This window comes from Eschscholzia californica, unplaced genomic scaffold, assembly GCF_041429995.1.
Source record: "Eschscholzia californica isolate CP2 unplaced genomic scaffold, dmEscCali1.0.p SCAF_5, whole genome shotgun sequence".
Classification (NCBI taxonomy): Eukaryota; Viridiplantae; Streptophyta; class Magnoliopsida; order Ranunculales; family Papaveraceae; genus Eschscholzia; species Eschscholzia californica.
Window position 1 is genome coordinate 32,026,214 of NW_028238472.1, and position 20,638 is coordinate 32,046,851.

A 20,638-nucleotide genomic window follows, 5' to 3' on the forward strand; every position below is an offset into this window, starting at 1 on the left:
ATGATATCTCAAACTCAATGTTTTAAGAAGGTGCACCCCATATCGCTGGCTAACTATTGCGATGAATCAAGCAAGGATTAAATTGGTAATTTTTTATGTTATATATAAATTTTTGAATGATGGGAAAGATGTTTAGTTTCTTCATAGAATCAATAAGAATGAGTTCAGGGTCGGCCTAGGTTCATGAGGTCCTAAGGTGAACTTTGAATTGCTGATAATACAAGAGACCTCATTTTTTTGATTTCGCTTCGGGCCACCAGAATGTCAGGGTCGCCCCTGATCAAACCACCATTGGAGTTCTAGCTAACAACAAGGTTAGAGATCAAAATGATCATTCAGGTGTCTCAAGTAGAGGAGCTACAATTGGAGCTCTTGGTCTTCACATTCGATTGGAAAGATTCGAGGGAAAATTTAGCGATTAAGGTAATCTCTAAATCAAACTAACTTAGTTATAATTATTAGCTTATGCATGAGATCCAGGGGATACTAGTGTTAGACATTATATGTCTCAGATACCGCTAACAACACTAGGAGATACCGTAACCCAACACCTATTAGGATGGTCGACCAATAATGGTCGGCCTCTCTAATGGGCCTGAAATCTCTCTTAGGTGTCCCGACCCAAAATCCCTTTATTCGGATCTTTTGTATTATCTTTGCCTAAACTTCTTTTAAGCCTTAGGGACATATTTATGGTTCTAACCCGTCTACATATGTCTCATCCCTCTAGTCATATCTTCCGATCAATTTGAAACTCTTTGGTCTAACCCAATGCAGGATCCAGACGAAGTTAGTCGCTAATCGTTTCGTGATTCGACAATCGTAGTTGGTTTCTAGCTAAACATTATGATCCCTAAGTCGCCCGGATTTGATGATCTTCTTCATCAATTTTCCTATCCGACAAATTGCTCGCATTGCATCTTTGGTAGAAGAACATTTCCTTCAGTCTCCCACTTGTACTTAGAACAAGTACAATGCTCGATTCTCGTGTCAATTGAATCTCATCTGATACGTTACATCTTTCACACTTTCTTGATCCCGAGCACAACTATCAATCTAAATGATTAATCACTTAATCTATTTGAGTGTGGCCACGCATTTTCAGTTACTACTCATCAAGACGCCTTGAGATACTTTTCCTAATTTAATTAGGATGACAGAATCCATTCTTGTACTCCCACTCAACTTCATGTCTATCATGCATGATCTAGTCCGCCTTTATAACCTCCTATTACGGAGCGGTGTATAACAGTACTGAAATCAGGCAGTTCTTACATAAGATGAGTGAATCATTCATGTTTTGAGGAATCTCTCCAACTTTGTCAATGAGAAGTATTTGACATTCATCACTCTTGATGTACTCTCATTTGTGGGTTATCTATTGTATATTCCTAATAATACACCCACGTAGTTGGCTTGAATACCTTATTCACATAACCATGAAACATCGTTATTTTGTCGATATCACGTGCTAGTCTTCGTAAGTCATTGTTGTCCATACAATAACTTGGACCAGCGAGATGACAATGAAATAATTCCAAGTTCACTTAATAGGAGTTCATTCATCAGATCATGTATATGAGAAACGTATTTGGAATATTTTATTATCCATGGACTGTCGTTTAAATATTAAACCAAATTTAGACGACGAAATAAATAACCTGTTTATTTCCGATAACAAGAGTTTGCGAATTTGAGTATCTTCTGTAAACTCCTTTACTTGCTCAATTTTACTTAGTCAAGGTTATTCCTAGAATTTACCTCATGCCTTGGACTTATGTATGAATTCATTCATACTTTGTCTTAGGTGACAGTTTAGTTTGCAACGGATCTAATCCAGTTAAACTTGCTGAAATCATAATTATAGGTCTGATTTATTTTTGTGTCTAACTTTCTAAAATAATTTTTTTTCTATATTTCTGATTTTAAAAGTCTATAAAAAGGGTTGATTAAGTCAGAAATTTGTAAAATATTTATGTGTTTAACTCTCTAGCTAAACTTGCTGATGATTGAAAAGAAATAATAATTTCTAGGATATAGTCTTTAAAAGGAATTCAGTTCTTCACCGCAAGAGAAGGGTTAAGAGGATTCTTGGATTCTGTTTTATCTAACCTAAAGAGCGGAGATCAACTTAGTTGTTCCGGTGTCTCAAGTAAATGAACTACAAATTGGAGTTATAAATCCTCAACAGAAGCGATCAAGTTAGTCCAAGGAAAAGGGAATTAAGGTAATTCTGCACTTTATTAGTTCATTATTAGTTTATGTATATGATCTTGGTAAACCTAGTGTTAGACATTAGATTTTTCAGAGTCCGCATAGAACACCGTTAAATAATCATGTATTATGATAGGTACTCTTAATTCTCTAAAAGATACATCCCTTTTGATCATTTATTCGCATGTACATGCAGTAGCATTCAAGTAATGTTCTTTGATTTCACATGTTTCGTAAAGTGGCTTCACTTATCTTTCCTCCAAAGCTAGAAGGTGAAGCTATGTAAAAACAGCTTTAGCTTTTTGGTTATAAAGCCATTTTAGGGCTTAAAATAAGCACCAAAGCTTTTTACTAATACATTTGAACTCGATTAAGCACTCTATTTAGGCCCCACTTGGGTCAGCAGAAAATTTATGCAACATGTTTTCTTTTTGCGCTTTATTTTGAATGCTTAAAGAAAAGCTAGTTTTGGTTGTTCGGTAATATTTTTAAAAAGGTGATTTTGATACGAAAAATTAATAGCGTTTATTTGGTAAAAATAATCCAAATTGTGCAATTCATTGAGTATATATTTAGACTTCACAATATTTATTCAGTTTGTCATTAAATTAACTAGGGTATAGCCCGTGCCTTTGGCACAAATTTTTTTGTCAAAGTACTTTAACTGGATTGATTTAATAGAGTTGCATCATCGTTTCTAGATTGATGAACTTATTTTAAAAACAATCTCGAACTACAAAATGTTCTCCAAATAAAGTCACATAAACAACAATTTACGAAGTTTAAATACATCAGAGATTGTTGAAGGAGATCGATTTAGGGGAAGATGGCTAAAGCGAGGTCGATTTAGTAGAAGATGGAGTAGAAAAGAAATCAATGGGCTAGGGAAAGAAAGCAATTTGGTAGGGAACTTAATTTGGACCATACATTGATGGGCTAGGGAAAAAAAATTTGATGGGCTAGGGAAAGAAATTTAACTTAATCTGCACCGTACTAAAGTAGTGAAAATTTTTTACTTGCTTCATTTTCATTAGGAATTATTGTATCTTTTGCGCTTTTGTGGTGAACTCATCATCAGAAGCCAACACTGGATGTGCATCTTTAACAATGTAGACAAAATTTTTCCGTATATTATTTCAAAGCTCAGCACTTGCATCATCTGAATGAACCAAATAAGACTTCATCTTTGCTAATAAAATATTTTATTTGCAATTGAAATTATCAGGAAATTACATCTTGAATCATGAGTCGTCCTGCAAACATCATCCATAAAAAACCAAATAAAATTAGAAGATATTCCTATAAAATCGAATCAAGCAAAAAAAAGATAAACACAAAAATGATATGTGCTCTTACATATGAATCTACAACTTTTGCACGATTAAGTTTTTGAGCTCTTTGTTTATTACGCCATGACTAAATTATATAAATTATCCATCGATGAACTTGTAAGGTTAATGAATAACAAAATGGATATAATGATTTTGAAATAATAAACAGAGATTGAGAGATTTCCAGAGATAGCCTAACATGTTGTTGTGGTAAAAAGTGTCGACAGTAAGTAAACATATTATCTTAGAAAAAATGACGTCTGAAACGAAAATTAAATCCATTGATAAGATTCATGATATAATGAGGGTATAACTTTATCATGTGCTCCGAAGGTAATGTAGAAGAAGAAGAAGAAGCTCACCGCAATCATTGTGTAATAAACTTTGAATTTATTTTCTGTCACATAGTCTAACAGTTTTGTCGAAGAAAAATGATAGCAATTGCTGCAAGAAACGCACAACTTAATCCCCCGGAAGAGATAGAAATGGTGTAGATCATATATCCTTTTTTAGTTTTTCTTTTTCTTTTGTGTAAAAAACATTGATTTTATTTTCCATGCCTCACTATCTAACAATTTTGTCAAAGAAAATTAAATATTAGATAAGGAAGATTATTGAGAAAAAAAACTTAAGCTAAAGACGAAGAGAGATTGAAGAAAACTCTAAAATTTCATATGAGAGCGAGTGTGTGAGTTCCTACAATGAAGTTGAAACGAAATAAGAAAGAGGAAGATGAATAAGAGATAACTGACTCTAAAGGAGAAAGAAAGATAAAATATAATCATAAGAGAGATAGTACGTTACATGCAAAGATTTGGAGAAACATAACAGAATTAGTCTAGAAATTACATGAATGGGGAAGATGAAATTTGAACGACTAATGAATTTCGAGAGGCTGGAGAGAAAGAGAGGCATAATGGGCAAGAGGAACATTATTGGGCAGCAGAGATTAAGAAGGAAATATTAATTGCATATTAACCTTAAAAAAAAGATTAATTGCCTAAATGATAACGGTTGCCTAAAGAGATTTATTATCTATTTAATGGGGAAATTAAGTGGGAATGAGGGAAAAATTAATTGATATAATCTAATGGCGACGAATAGATCGGACCCGAGAGGAACATTCTAATTTATATAATAAACAATCTGGATCGTTAAAATAAAAAAGCACTACATTATAAAAACCAAACTATCTCTAGACAATATCCCTAATTAAATAATGGGATTTGTCTGAGTCAACATTTTTTCCTTCTGTTTTATTATATAGATATTGTTATGCAGTTGAATCATTAAAACAACTGTTTCAATTGATGTGTTGATTTATTGCTCTTGAACATACAATCTATAAGCAACGTAATTCATCAATCACATCTCTAAACTCATTAGTAATTGTTGTTATCTTTTTCCGATGTTAAATGCTTAAAACATATAACTAACTAATGCAATAAAAAGAAAAACTCAGTCATCTTATCTTTTCAACATTGTACGAATAAAATGAGATGAAACTCCAAGTTAATCATCGTGAGATAAACAACATTTCCCAAGTTATTGTATTATTATATGCAAACGAGGGTATAACTCGTGTCTTATAGACATAGACAATTCTATAATCTCAAACGTTGGACATAAGTTTGGGAGGTGTAATATTTAGCCACTGAAGATAAGTTTGAGAGATATAATCTCAACAATTGGAGATAAATTTGGGAGATGTAATCTGAACCTTGGAGATAAATTTGGGAGGTATAATCTTAGTCATTGAAGATGAAGGTATATTCTGAAAAAGATATATTCCCCCTTATTGTACATAATTGTTATTTCACAGAGTATGTTGGATTTGATCAAAATTGAAAAGCTCAAAACTAGATTTATCTATAAAAGTTAAAAAAAACAGGACAAATTTAAAAACAACCATAGCTTTGTTTTAGTGTGTTTCAAGTTTTAACATGGGTTTTCTTTGGAGATTATAACATTAGAAAATATAGTACAAATAAAAAGTTCAGATTGAACAAATTATGAAAGTATATTTGAAACTCTTAACTCTTCTTTTTTTTTTCACCTATTTACAGTTAAGTAGAGAGAGAGAGAGAGAGATGAAAGTAGAGGTCCAGCAAATAGAACTCCTCAATGGAAAAAAACTTCAAAAATCCATTACTCCAAATGAGTGATTAATTGATTCGTCAAAAACTTTAGAATTGACAAGATTGGTTAGTTTCACCATTAATGTATCCACAAACTTCAAAAATCCGAGTGAATCAGTACGGGCGGGTTCTGGCATAGCAATAGTGCTTGAACAAACAGATTGAGGCCAGTCCGGTTGCCCTCAGACTGCCTTATATGTGGGGCTGAAACTAAATAGTCTGAAGCCCACGAGAAGTGCCAAGAGTGAAAGTGGGCCTGAGACAAAAAAGGAAGCTGCCTCTAAAGGCACTCGTTAAACTTGCCAACATAACAGAGAAGAACTTCGGTCAACAGCAGGAAGAAAGAGACCGAGAGGATCAAATGCAGAATTAAACCGAACGCTTTTTCTTCTTCAGAACCCTAGATTTTCGATCTGTAAATTCATCTTCGTCCTTCGAGATTCATCGTTTTCTCTCTCTTCATCTCACTCCGAGCAATGGTAATCTCCTTTACTTTAATTTTCCAAAGCAATAATATAACATAGGACGCCATTTTAAACCTCTCTCTCTCTCTCTCTATGCGTGTTTGCAGATCCGATTCATATTACTGCAAAACAGGCAAGGCAAGACTCGTCTTGCTAAGTATTACGTGCCTTTGGAGGAATCTGAGAAGCACAAAGTCGAATACGAGGTATAATCATGTGGTATTGTTTTTCATTCACTTTATTTGATTGATTTGACTGAGATTTCTTCAAAATGAAGATTTAAAGATGTTTATTAGGGTTTTCATTTTGATTTCGCTTGCAGGTCCATCGTTTGGTCGTTAATAGGGATCCCAAGTTCACAAATTTCGTTGAGGTTTGTGATTCTTGAACCTTTTCTAAACTAGAACTAGTTTGTAGCTCTATTTACATCTAAATCAGAACTTATTTTAATTAGGGTTTAGGCAAATGTGATTTGAGTTGCAGTGATTATTTAGTTTGAGTTGAGCTTAGATTGATCATTCATTGACGTTGGGGTTGTGTGCTGTTTGTAGCCCTAACAAGACCATATTATATGTTGGCTCATGATATCTAAATTTAGCAAATGAGGGGGTCATCGTTTAGCACTTTAGCTTATCAGATGCATGAAAAGAAATCCAATAGTTCACACTTCCTTTTTGGGTTTCTCAAAGCCACGGTTGTCAAGGGACAAAATAAAGCGAGATGAAAGGAGCAGTCTAAATGTAGTGACTGGAAAGGGTAGTCTGGGGTGGTCTCTGAAATGGGTCGCTACCACGAACACGACAGATAAATATATATATATATTATAAATTAGTTAGTGAAATCCACGGATGGATGTTATATGGGGATCTAATAGCATATAGTGTTTGAATTTTCAAAAGGGGTTGACTTTGCATTTGCTTCCTTCCATAAGCAAGTTTGAGAGTTCTTCTAAGCAAACATTTCGCAAATGAGCCTTTAGTTATTGTACCAAATGAGGCAAGTTCAGATGTTCCCAATACACATTAACTCTACTTCTGGTATTTGGTTTGCAAACTAACCCTTTAGAATATTTACTTTTTTGCTGGATTTCTTAAGGAGCACATTGCCGTTTTCCCACCGAGTGTCTTTATGCCACGTTACTAGGATCATTTAGAATCTATATAAAAAATAATTTTATCTGAAGGAACTCTCTTGACCAAGATTACGTTTTGGTTGGGATATATAAACTGCATTTCTTCTATACTACGAACTGCTGACTGAATTTATTGAAAATTCAAGCGCATTAAAGAACATGTCTACGCCTAAATCTCTAATTCTCTCTATATGACCTTGACTACGATAGAATCATAAAGTACCTATCCATATATATTTCAACAAATCTTAAGGACTGAGATGTAGTTTCTTTTCTTTTTCCGGTTTTTACGTATTTCTATGTATGTTGTATCAAGACAACTTTTATAGACATCACTTGAATTATCAGTTTAAGACACCAACATGCACGTCCAGAACTTCTAGACTTAGTTAGTACTTGCACTATCGTAAAAAATATCATTTGATAGGTGTGTATTTACTATCTGTATAAAACTATGCAAATGTGTATACGGTAGAACACAAATATGTTTTGTTAGATCTAAAATGTATATTATACTGAAATATAGCACACAATAACTAAGCCAATGGTAAATGTCAATGTATTCCCATGTCCTAGTTTGATTTTCTTTCTTCTGAAATCTGAACTCACCATGCCCGATGACACCATTGCCCTTGTACGAAAGGCTTTTCCTTCACATGGTAGTGAGGGTATGGTAATGTTAAAAACTAATACGTGTGCCTTATTTGGTCAACTCATCGTGTAGAAAAAGTGAAAAACGCAGTTGTTCACGTGCGGTACATATTGACTTCAAAAATTTAATGCCTCATATTTTCGTGGGTATATTAATCTTATGTTCTACATGGACCTGAGTATTGATCCAAAGGCTCTTTTGCCGAGTTTATACATCCTTGAGATTTTGACAGGAAGATGAAGAAAATGAACTTTCATACCTGCATAGTGTGTGAACCCGAGTCAGGCATAGGGTTCAGGCACAATGGAATTATTGATTATTTTAGGCCAGCGCTTTGGGGAAATCAAAATAGTTTCCGGGGTGCGAAGACTTTGTCAAAAACTGGTCAACTTTAGTTTACCAGTATATTTTCTAAATGTTAGGGGGAAAGCAAATTTTTGACTATTTCTTCTCCATTCCGGCAAGGGTTGTCGGAATCCGGCAACCACCATCATCACCAAAATCCGACCACCACCATCATCACCAAAATCCAACCACCACCATCTTCACCAAAATCCGACTACCACCTCTCTCTTTTTCGATCTCACTGCCTCTCTCTCACTATATCTAGTTCTCTCTATCATTGAAACAATCAAAGCGAACACACGAAAACAACAAGTAAATGAATTATAACAATCCATTCACTTTAATACAGTAAAATTTTATCTTCAATCTCTGAGCATGTAAGATTTCACCTGTAGTAAGTGTTGAATATGACTCTAACCTAATTAGATCGTGAAACCCTTAAACAATTACACATACTCCTAAGTGTTTTTTTAACATGCATGGTGCCAAACCCAAAGGCGAATTTTGCTATGAAATTTAAAAGTCTCATGAGGTATAGATTACAGGGGAAATAGCTAGATAAGAAGTACTATAAATTTAAAAGAGGTCCATTACCTTACTAGTAGCAAACCTAGCTGGAGTTGATGGCTTTAAATCTCTAGAAAAGGATAACCTAAAATCATTAACATCATGATGATGATACAACAGCGCCGATGTTCTACTCTCATCATCATCGAAGATATGATCCATACCAGAAATTGAAATTGAATCATCTCTCTTCTTCTTCTTTCTCTGCTGATTCTTATTATCATAGTTATTAATTACTTTCTTAAACTTGTCAGAAAACCTAGGTGTATCAGTTTTCTTATTTGTAGTATTAGATTAGTGATGGAAGTTAGTAAGAGCGGCAGTGATGAAGTAAGCTAATGTTTGAGTCAGTTTTCTTATTTGTACATGAATGAGAGAGAGGTAAGAGAGAGGCAGAGAGAGAGACAAACTATAATAGAGAGAGTGGAGAAAGGAGGAAGAAAATGGTGGTGGTTGTGGGAGGAGATGGTGGTCGGAAATGGTGGCCGGAGTTGAAGATGACGAAGAAGAAGAAGAAAAGGAAGAAGCAATGTTTGATTTCCCCTTAAAATTTATTTCCCCGGAAAATTTCTAAAATTTCACATATTCCCTTTAAAATTTCACACCCCAGAAACTATTTTGCTTTCCCCAAAGCGCTGGCCTTATTTTATTGATACAATATTTCAGGGGCTTCACTTACAGACACTTAAGTTTTGTGATATTGAATGTTGCAGTTTCGTACGAACAAGGTTATTTACAGGCGTTATGCAGGATTATTTTTCTCCATGTGTGTTGATATTACGGATAATGAGTTAGCATACTTGGAATGCATTCATTTGTTTGTCGAGATATTGGACCATTTCTTCAGTAATGTATGTGAGCTAGATTTGGTATTCAACTTTCACAAGGTTCGTCTTCTCTGTACGACCCCTAGTTTCTTTACTTTTTTTTTTCCTTTTCTTTCATCTTTTTTTCCGCAATCCATTGTATTAGCTTTCTTTTTCTCCACTTTATGATTTATAGACTTAATAAGTGATATAATTTTTCCGTCACACTTGTTATGATTATTATATTTGTCTTTGTTAAAGGTTTATCTGATACTTGATGAATTCATTCTGGCTGGAGAGCTCCAAGAAACAAGCAAGAAGGTCTGTTATATTCCTGAATCCTGATTAAAGCACTCTTTCCCATACATACTTCAAATCAACAGATAAATGATAATAGTTGTGTGTGTGTTTATATATTATATATATATATATATATATATATATCGAAAACATAGCTCTGAACGTAACATAGATCCCCAGGTGTTCTGCATAATCACTATTAAACCCAAAAAATCAAGTCTTCCTCTTGGTTTCAGCATAACATAAGTAGCAGTAACTCTAAACCCGTAACGACACAAACTTGAGAACCCGAAGTTAAGGCAATACTTGATTTCTAATTAAACTTGCAGGCAATTATAGAGAGAATGGGGGAGTTGGAAAAGCAAGAGTGAGATTGAAATTATGCAAAGAACAATATTCAGAAGGCTAGACTTCGGATTTATTGTGCATCTATGTTCAATCATTCCTGCAATCTGATGAGGAAAACTAAGCAGATTTTCTTCTGTTCTTATTTTATGTTTTTATATGTGTGAGGTTGTTCTTAAGAAGTCACTTCAGTTTCAACATATTTTTCCATTCTTTGTGGAAAATCCCTTGTATAAACATATTTGTTGGTGAAAATAGTTAGACTCATATCACTTGTCTGTGGAGGTCTAGCAGATATATTTAGCTTATTTTTCTAAAATTTTATATATTTTGTTCAATATTTATTTGACAAAATAAACTTATTAGTTTATAATATGAAGGGCTTTTTGAACTTTTCCTTTTTTTTTTGTTGAAAGAGATTGAACTTTCCCTTATTGAACTTTTTTTTTTTAAATTGTGACAATACTCTTTTAAGGTTATTTGAACTCGCCCTTTCCCCTTGTATTTATTCAACTTGAAAGCTTGAGTCCCATATTTGTCAAAGTAGAAAATTTGGCCCCAAGCTATAAGATTGGTTAGGACTTTTGGGTTGTGGTAAGTTGTTTTCCTATTTTTCAATTGGGTTATTTTGCGAAAGGGGCGTACATAAGTACCGGGATTTGCGAAAGGGGAATTGACTATTTATTAATTTGCGAAGGGGTCGTGGACTAACATTGACCGTTAAATAAATGTAAGATTTAACATTACATTACATAAATAGTTAACATCATTATGTAGATGTAATTGGGTCACCCAAGTGAATCCGGTGGACACTATTCCTCATCTTGGATGATTAATACCTATTAATCAAACTTATGCCGTCACTTTTTCTTGCACGAAGAGAGCACTTTCGGTTCATCTTTTTTTTCTTCTTCCACCTTCGATTTTCAGTGGAAATTGAAAGAGGTGTTGTTGATTAAGTTTTACAAAAAGATTGTGCCGACGAGAGAAGAGTTTAGGTTTTTTTGTCAGTTTTCCGGCTTTTTTTAAAACAACTTTTTTTACGGGTCCTCATCACACTTCTTAAATTCCTTTTACTTTGTAACTCTTTAACTTGAGTACACAGAGTAAAGTTTAGGGTTATTTTAATGTGCTTTTAGATTTTCCATCTCATGGTTATGTCGAGTAAAAATTTTGTTTATAATTTATTCATTAGATATTAGATTATGAAATTTATTATTTAAATGTCTGACTAGAAAATGTGCAAAAATAATATTTTTCAAGGTTGATGTCTTAATTTTCCACATTTGCGAATTTAGTGACAAAATCGTATAAGTTTCTTAAATGTAATAATATTTTTTTAAGTAATGGAGTTAGATTAACGGTATTAAAATTTAATGGTGTTAGAACTTAACTGGTCAACACTTAGCCCACGACCCCTTTGCAAAAAAATAAAAGGTCATGCCCCTTACTTATCTATGACCCTTTTGCAAAATAACCCTTTCCAATTTTATTGACACAGTATCAGTGGTTTGGGGTTGTTTGGGGAGTTTTGCTCAACTGCCTGATTCAAGAGGAGATGAGCAATTTTTCCCCTACAAAGAAATCTTTGCAAAGCTGCCCTCTTTAGGGTTTTTCGAAATTTGCCCTCTTTTTTTATCCTCCTATAAATGGAAATCTAGAAGTTTTATATTTCCATTATTTAACCTTCGTATTTCCAAGGGATCAAATCTGGGACCTATGCAATGCAGAGTAGATGCACTCACCAACTGGGCTATGAGTTTTTTTTTTATTAAACCATAATTTCATTGATAAGTGATAACAATCACAAGATTACATGGTAGATAATTCTTATTCCTCTGAGGACTACATGAGAGTTACATATGTAAAGTTCGCATAACTTTCCAATGTAAAGTGTCTCACGAAGGGAAAGGGATTGACAAGAACAGACTCAAAAAAATACCCTAAAGGTAAAAAAAAGAGATCCTTAAGATCGAGAATAGAAAGACCCTAAAAGTCACATATTAAAGACCCTAAAGGTCGACAATAATAAAATTACATCAATAATATTATACTAATAAAAGTGAAATTCCAGTTGTTGTCTGGTTTAGTCTATCAAATTAAGCATATTTTGAAGAAGAAGAAAAAAAAATCTATAAAAAGAACTAAATTTCAATGATACGACCGATTTCTAAATAGATTTATAAATAATTTATAAAGTTGATAAAGACTTTTTTACCAAAGTTTTATCATGATTTATTGTCACTTACATCCAAAATCATCATCTTCGACGATAAAACAATTGGCAATAATCCAAATTAAATGTCTGCCCATAAAGTGTTTGATAAAATGAGTAACAAAAGTTATTAGGTTACAATGTAATAGAGATACAACTATGCAAAATGTGGGTCTCCTACTTTTGTCAATCAAATGTTTGATGAAATTCGAAAGAGAGTGCACTATGTCATAATGGTAACATGTAAGATAGATACAAATACACAAAGTATGGATCTCTTACATTGTCAATCAAGTGGTTTGATCAAATTCCTAAGAGAGGTACATTATTACATAATGGTATAATGTAAGAGAAATAAATATATGCAAAATGTGATTCTGATTTTGTCAATCAAGTGTTTGATGAAATTCCTAAGTGAGATACCTTAGTTTATAAGGTTATAATATGAGAGAGTTACATGTTAGAAAAACGTGGGTCTCGTAATTTTGCCAGTCAATTGTTCGATGAAATGTTACAAAATTTCGAACCAAAGAAGCAATCGTCTAAACAATGGATGCGAAATATTACGTTTAAACGAACCAAAATGACTCAAAATGAAGAAATTTGAAAAGTAATTATTCGCTGACTAACTCAAAGTTGGCTGACATTTTAACACCAAATTCATATTTCAACCGAAACAAAATAAAATCTTCATAATCAAGATCAGTTCATCTAACCATACTGCTTTATTTACTCCTTATTTCTTTCTCTTCCTCTATGAGAAACCAAAAAAGAAATTGGTTTGAGTCGATTTTCTATCACCATCTACTGGAGTATATATCGGTGGTTTCATGTTAAACTCCCTTGAATAGAATCGACAGAAGCCACCGATTAGGTCTGAAAGAGCTCGACATGAAGTCATTAGAGGTTAAAATCGGTGGCCTTGTGTCGATTCCCTTCAAGGGCATTCAACATGAAGCCACCAATTAGAACTCCAGTTACTTCGTAAGTTATAAGAATTCAAATCAGTAGCTTCATGTCTATTTCCTTCAAGAGCGTTCGATATGAAGCCACCGATTAGGACTGAATGAGCTCGACATGAAGCCAATAGAGTTCAGATCGGTGGCTTCGTGTCGATTCCCTTCAAGGGTGTCCAACATGAAACCACCAATTTGTACTAAAACTATAACTTAGGTAGTTGTTTCATAGGAACACCCAGATTATGTTCTCTCCTCGGTTTCCAAGCCTAGTAGCAGAAGCCACCAGCTGGCACCAAACTTGACCTTTCATAGATTCTTCCGTGAACAAAAACTATAATTTTACAAAATTGATGCTCAAATTTTACAGGAAACAAACAAAGTACAAAATATTCAACTATATATTATTGCAAAATTGATATTGGCCATATGGAATGGACAACAACATAAAATAGAACTATGTTCATCTAATAACTACTCTTGGACCTCCAACGAACATTTTTTTCTTCGGCATAACTTGGCGTAATTTACTTCCACGATCGAGTGTCATCTATATTAGAAAATTCGTAAATACCAACACGAGCCGATCATGGGTAGCATTGACGAACATCATTTTCGACCAATTTAGAGACTTCTACTAATCACATGCTCTAGAGCTCGTCCAGCTCCAAGAGCAATCTTGACGCGAGTGTTCCGTATTAATGGTTTAGAGTAATCCTTCAAAAGTTGCAAAAAGTCATGAAGTGAACCATTCTTGTGAAACTCGTGGACGTTTGAGACCACCGGCTCAGTCACATTTGGATGATGTAGTCGTGAGATGTTTGAGACCACCTCCAAGAAATCTCCTCATGATTGGTTTGGTAAAGCAGATGAATCTTGTTGGGATATTTCATCATTTATAATATGAATCAAACATATACTCAAGTATAAACAATGAAAACACTCTAGGAGTCATATTCGATGAATAGAGAGATGAAATTTAAATAAGTTCCTTAGTTTAAATCACTCGAAGCCATGATGATGATGATGAAGCAAGTTCTTCTGAACCTAGAGAGAGCTATTTGGTAATTTCGTCTGAATGGGAAGAGAACGAAATCAAAGTTGTATCTCTCTAGTTCAGGGATTTTCCCATTTATTCACCACAACTGCCAATCAGTTATTGGAAGTTACCAAAATTATCACTAAGAGCCCATCATTCTTTAGTAATAGTACTTAAGGGCTCTACACAATGCATACCTACAACATGTCCCCCACACAATGTAATTGATATTAAATAGGTCCATATGATAATTAATTAGACCACTAAGGACCTTTGATCGAAATAGACAATGTATTATATATTATAAGTCTTCATATTAAGTCCACACAATCATTAGAATTGAAAAATACTAACAGTAATCCCACTTGGACTCTATATGATTTTGAATTATATAATACGAAAACTTTAGTGCGCGCATAAAAAAAGGCTATTTTTGAGCTTAGAAATATCACGTCCTATCTGGTTCATTAATCACATTAGCAAAGGATCAAAACGGTGTTCGTCGCATTTGTTCATGATTAGACCTTTTTTTTAAACCAATCAAAACCATATTTCATTCATAAGTGATTCAATCACATGTTACATGGATGATAATTCTTATTTCTTTGAGAACTACATGAGAGTTACATACATTCAAATGTAAAGTGCCTCATGAAGGGAAAGAAATTGACTAGACACAGACACAAAGATCTTATAGATCGATAATTAAAGACCCTAAAGGTCGACAAAAAGATCCTTTAGATCGAGAATTAAAGACCCTAAAGGTCGACAAAAAGAAAATTACAACAATAATATTATATGAGTAAAAGTGAAATCATGATCGTTTTTTCTCTTGACTTATAATTTCATCTTCAATCTTCTTGAATTGTTCATCGTAGAATTCGGTATTGATTCTTCTTTTCTCACTGACATCTTTATCCATACTTCCATTCCTTAAACATATGAAATCACCAACAAGTGGATTAAATCCTCCATCGAATTTAATTTTTGTAGCTTTAAGAAACGCATATGTGATCCATATTAAAGAGAGAAGAACAAGAAGAAAGAGAAGAATCCAATAAGAATAACTGTGTAGAATAAGATTTGATTCCATTGAATCTCGCTCTAAAACCTACACTCCAAGATCTTATTATAGATATAACATAGACAACAAAGAGGAAAATCCGGAGGAGGGATCCATCTTCCAGAAAACACCAAGATCTGGAAAGTAATTTAAGAGAAGAAGCGGTTATTCAAGAGAGAAGAAAACTCTCTTCCACGATTAGACCTTCAATGGTCACATTACTAACATAATTAACAACATAAATCTAAGTGTGGATGTGTAGCTTGGAAATTACATGTTACGTGATCTAAATCTGCCTATTTCCCAACTTATCCAGCGACTCCATAAAGTCCAACTTTTTCCAAATGATTCTTCAATAGAATGTTGTAGTACTTATGTTCAGAATATTGAGATGAAATATATAGTTCGATTAAAACTCAAACTTGTACAAGATTAATACAAAAGACAGTGATGTCAAAAGAGCATAAACTAAAGGATTCAACGAAAATAACCCAATAAATTCTCACTAATCAATAATATCAAGGGGTCCTAGAACCCCCATACAAACCACTTGTGCACAAAACATTTTAGGCGGTAAACCTTTGGTGAACGGGTCAACTATATTGGAGTTAATGTCAATGTGCTCAATGCACACTAAACCATTCTGGACTCTATCCTTTACCGTGAAATACTTTATTCCGATGTACTTAGACTTCGAAGAACTTCTGTTGTTGTTCGAGTACAACTCAGCTGCCTTATTGTCACAATAAATCATCATTGGTCGTTCGATGTTATCGACTATTTCCAATTTAGAGACAAAATTTCGAAGCCATATAGCATGCTTAGATGCTTCAAAGCAAGCTATGAACTCTGCTTCCATGGTTGAAGAGGCTACAAGAGTTTGTTTAACGTTTTTCCAAGAAATAATCCCTCCAACCATCATGTAGATGTATCTGGATGTTGATCTACTATCAATACATCAAGCAAAATCTGAATCTGAGTATCCTACGATCTTTAGGTGATTGTTTCTCCTGAAGGTGAGTTTGTAATCCTTCGTCCTGTGCAAATATCTCATAACCCATTTTACAACCTTCCAATGATCTAGGCCTGGATTACTCAGATATTTGTCCAACATTCCTACAATAAAGACCAAATTTGAACGTGTACGAACTTGTGCATACATAAGACTCCCAACTGCAGACGAGTATGGGATCATCTCCATGTCTTTCTTCTCAACATTTCTGGTGAACACTTTTCCATGCGAAAGCGTTTGAAAACTTTCTCGATATAAGCGTTTTGAGAAAGACTGAGGATGTCTTTTGAGCGATCTCAATCTATCTCAATACCCAAAACAAATGAAGCATACCAAGGTCTTTCATTCAAAATTATTTGATAGAAAAGGCTTAGTTTCATGCAACAAGCCTATATCACTGCTTGCTAGTAGAATATTATCCACGTACAATACTAGGATCATAAATTTACTCCCACTGATCTTGAGATATATGCACCGATCAATGATATTTTCCTTAAAGCCAAAGTAGGTAATAACCTCACCAAATTTCCGGTACCATTGGCGGGGGGTGGGGGGCTACTTTTAGCTATAAATGGACTTATTTAACTTACATACAAGTTGTTTTGAGTTATTTGGCTCAAAGTTATCAGGTTATACATACCATATATATAGTTTCTTCAGTGTTTCCATTAACAAACGATATTTTTACGTCCATTTGGTGGAGCTCTAAATCATAATGAGCTACCAGGACCATGATAATCCTCAGAGAATCCTTCGTAGAGACTAGGGAGAATGTCTCTTTGAAGTCTACTCCTTCTTTTTGCGTAAAGCCTTTAGCAACAGAACGTGCTTTATATCTTTCAACGTTACCTTTTGAGTCCCTTTTGGTTTTAAAAATCCATTTGCAACCAATTGATGTCGCCCCTTTAGGTAACACGACAAGATCCCAAACATCGTTGTCAGCCATAGACTTTAGCTCTTCTTTCATGGCCACAATCCACTTTTCACAATTTGAACTCGTTTTGACTTCATTAAGAGAAGTTGGATCGTTTTTCAACCCTAAGTCATAATCGTACTCATTAAGATAGACAATGTAATCATCAGAAATTGCCTTCCTTCTTTCCCTAGTGGATCTTTTAAGTGGTTGCGCAACTTGAGGTTGTTGTCGTTGATTTGGAACCTCCACAATTATTCATCCGTTTCCAGAAGTGTTTGACCAACTTCTATTAGGAAAGGTTCCTCATCAATTATAGGATTAGTCGACATGATTGTATTTGATGAAATACCTTGATTCACGGGTTGAACAATGAGAGGTACTATAACTTGATCATTGTCAGCCGTGACTATAGCAGAAATATTTGCATACTCCTCTTTAAATACAATTCCTTTATTTTGACTACTCTTACTGTATCATCCTCAATGAACTTAACATTCCTTGTTTCTAAGAATGCCTTGTTTGAATGCCTTGTTTGAGGGATCATAAAATTTATGACCCCTCGATCTTTCAAAGTAACCAATAAAATAACAACTAATTGTTCTTGAGTCCACTTTCCTTACGTTAGGCTTGTAAGGCCTAGCCTCATCTGGATTTTATTCTTCCAGATCTAGACGAGCCATCTCTTCTGGTTTTCCAAACGACTACTCGTCTGGAAAACCAGGCGAGTTCAGGTGAATGGGAGATCCCCTTCACCGGAATTTAGTGAGAGAATGAGAGAGGCAGATAGGGTAACAAGAGAGAGTGAAGAAAGAAGAGAGATAAAAAAAGAGAAAAGAGCCAACCGAATTTGTGATGGTGATCGCCGACATTAATGTTGATCGCCGGCATTAATGTTGGTCGACGGAATGTGGTAGAAGTCGCCGGAGTTTTAGTTGAGGTGAGAGGGAAAGAAGAAAGAATAAAAAACTTTTTAAAAAAATAAGGGTGATGTTTGGAGGAAACAAAAAAGTTTTGTTGCCTTACAAAATTTGTTGCCCCAGAAACTTTTCTTATTGGGAAAATGGTTGTTTAGGTTCAAAAAATTATCATAATAACTAAAAAAACCTAAACTTTTTTCTATTAGGTAGAAGTTACCACAATATTATGGGTAGTCATACATTAAGTCTAAAATAATATGAATAATTAATAAAAAGGTCATTTTTAATTTTTCTCATTCCAAAAGTGCCCTCGCTCCTTAAAATTCATGTTCTCTCTACCAATCTCCAAAATTTAGGGTTTTTTGTTCTTGCTCTTCTCCTTTTCCGATTCTTCTTTTTCTTCTTCGATTTTTGAAACCCAGAAACGTGAACGAGTTATCTGCTTCTAGTGAAAAATTGGAAACAAAACCGATAGAGAAAGGAGAAGATCCCGAAATTTAGGGTTTAATCCATTAAACGATTCTTCTTTTCCTTCTTCTCCATAGATATGCCTTTCCCATCACATCGATTTCGCAAAAGTCCGAAGATCATATTGAGATGCTTCCACTCAGGTAAACAAATCCAACTTCAATTTTTAATCATTAATCATGAAGGATGGTGATTATAATGTTAGAGCTGGTTGGGTTACTTATAAGTTATAATTACTGTTAATACTGAATTAAAGAATATGTTATAATATGAATCCTATTTTTACTGCTAGGATGAATGAAATGAGTTGGGGTTTTGTTGGTGAATTTGGGATTATTTTATCAGGGGTTTGTGCTAAATTTGTTCATATGACTGGATCTTCAGTAATTTGACATTTTCAAACCAAGGAATGAAATTTCAATAGACATGGAAATGGAAGTATTTTAGTCACCGAAATATTTTGAAATTGAGTTCCTTGACAAGCCATTGTTAAGAAAAATTTGGTGAAATTTCTGTTTTGATGAAATTTCTCTGAATCTCAATTGTTAATGAAGTATTAGAACTCGTAGAAGAAGACCCAGGAGCAGAATTTGACCAGATTCAGCTCCTTCATTCTTACATGATGAACAGAGTACACCGGAACTAGTCCCGGCTTGTTCAGGCTGAGTTGAGTCAATATGGATTTGAATTGGAACATATTCACCTTCAAGTCTTGGTTCTGGAATATCTGGTTTAGTAACAAGAGATCGACAAAGTGGGCAAGTAGAATGAGCATGGAACCACATATCAATACACTCAGAATGAAACCTATGATTACATTTAGGAAGTGTATGGCCCTCTATTTTACATGAACATCTTTCATATCAACTAAATTTGAATTGGTAACAAGGATAATGGGCCAACAATCTACTGGCGAGCACTTTGCCTACAAGCTCGGCATAGGTAAATGCTTTTTTGCATAGTCTGCAGAATAGAAAATCTTTTCTACGCCTAGATATATGATCCCATAATGCGAATAACATATAAAAAAGTAATAACTTATCTTCACATTAGTTGAAGCTTTCTGTTTTTCTTTTTTCAAACCGAAGTTGTAAATTGTTTTGTCGACTCTATGCTTGATATGATGGACTTGGAGATTCAAGTGTTTAAGCTTTCTATATACAAGACTGAAGTGGACTTATTACTGAGACATTTTGATTGTCTAATTAGGTTTGTAATTATTTATTTAAAGAGGTTTTAACGATGAAGGTGAAAGTGTTGAAGAAGCAAGTGGTAGTTGGAGGAGATGCAATGGAAGAATAGATTAGGCTGAGTTGTTACTAAAATTGGCATTCTTAAAAGCTTCACAGTTTATGTTCTTTGTAGTTTCTTTAATGTTGAAGTTCATCCATGAAATCCTACTTTTGACTTGAATATGAAACTTGGCAGATGAATGATGAAATCAATTTCAAACTCAACATTTCGTAAATACATACTCTTAATTTATATTCTTGCAAATTGAGTTTGCAAGCTATGCAACCCAAGATTATATTCTGCAAAACTTCCAAATCATGTTTGCAGTTTACATTGTTGCAAACACGTGTTTGCAGTTTACATTGTTGCAAACACGTGTTTGCAGTTTACATTGTTGCAAACACGTTTGCATAACAGATTGTTGCAAACACGTTTGCATAACAGATTGTTGCAAACACGTTTGCAGAAAAACGTTAAGGAGAAAAACGCCGTTTTTTTCTGATTTTTTTTTTTTTTTTGAAAAAA

At 34.1% G+C, this 20,638-nt stretch overlaps 1 protein-coding gene across 1 annotated transcript; it reads left to right on the forward strand.

Annotated features, from left to right (window-relative positions):
- Positions 1 to 5,995: 5,995 nt before the first annotated feature.
- Positions 5,996 to 10,561, forward strand: LOC147538623 (SNARE-like superfamily protein). The gene is made up of 6 exons (XM_086642059.1): positions 5,996 to 6,162; positions 6,255 to 6,353; positions 6,470 to 6,520; positions 9,557 to 9,730; positions 9,911 to 9,970; positions 10,279 to 10,561. Exons 1-6 carry the CDS (start codon positions 6,160 to 6,162, stop codon positions 10,318 to 10,320), a joined length of 429 nt encoding a protein of 142 aa, XP_086498185.1. The 5' UTR covers positions 5,996 to 6,159; the 3' UTR covers positions 10,321 to 10,561.
- The last annotated feature ends 10,077 nt before the right edge of the window (positions 10,562 to 20,638 follow it).

Bases quoted from the DNA above. Each gene is read 5' to 3' on its own strand.
- LOC147538623 (XM_086642059.1), top strand. The intron at 6,354-6,469 runs GTATAATCATGT...TTTCGCTTGCAG, and splicing joins AGCACAAAGTCGAATACGAG to GTCCATCGTTTGGTCGTTAA. The intron at 9,971-10,278 runs GTCTGTTATATT...TTAAACTTGCAG, and splicing joins TCCAAGAAACAAGCAAGAAG to GCAATTATAGAGAGAATGGG.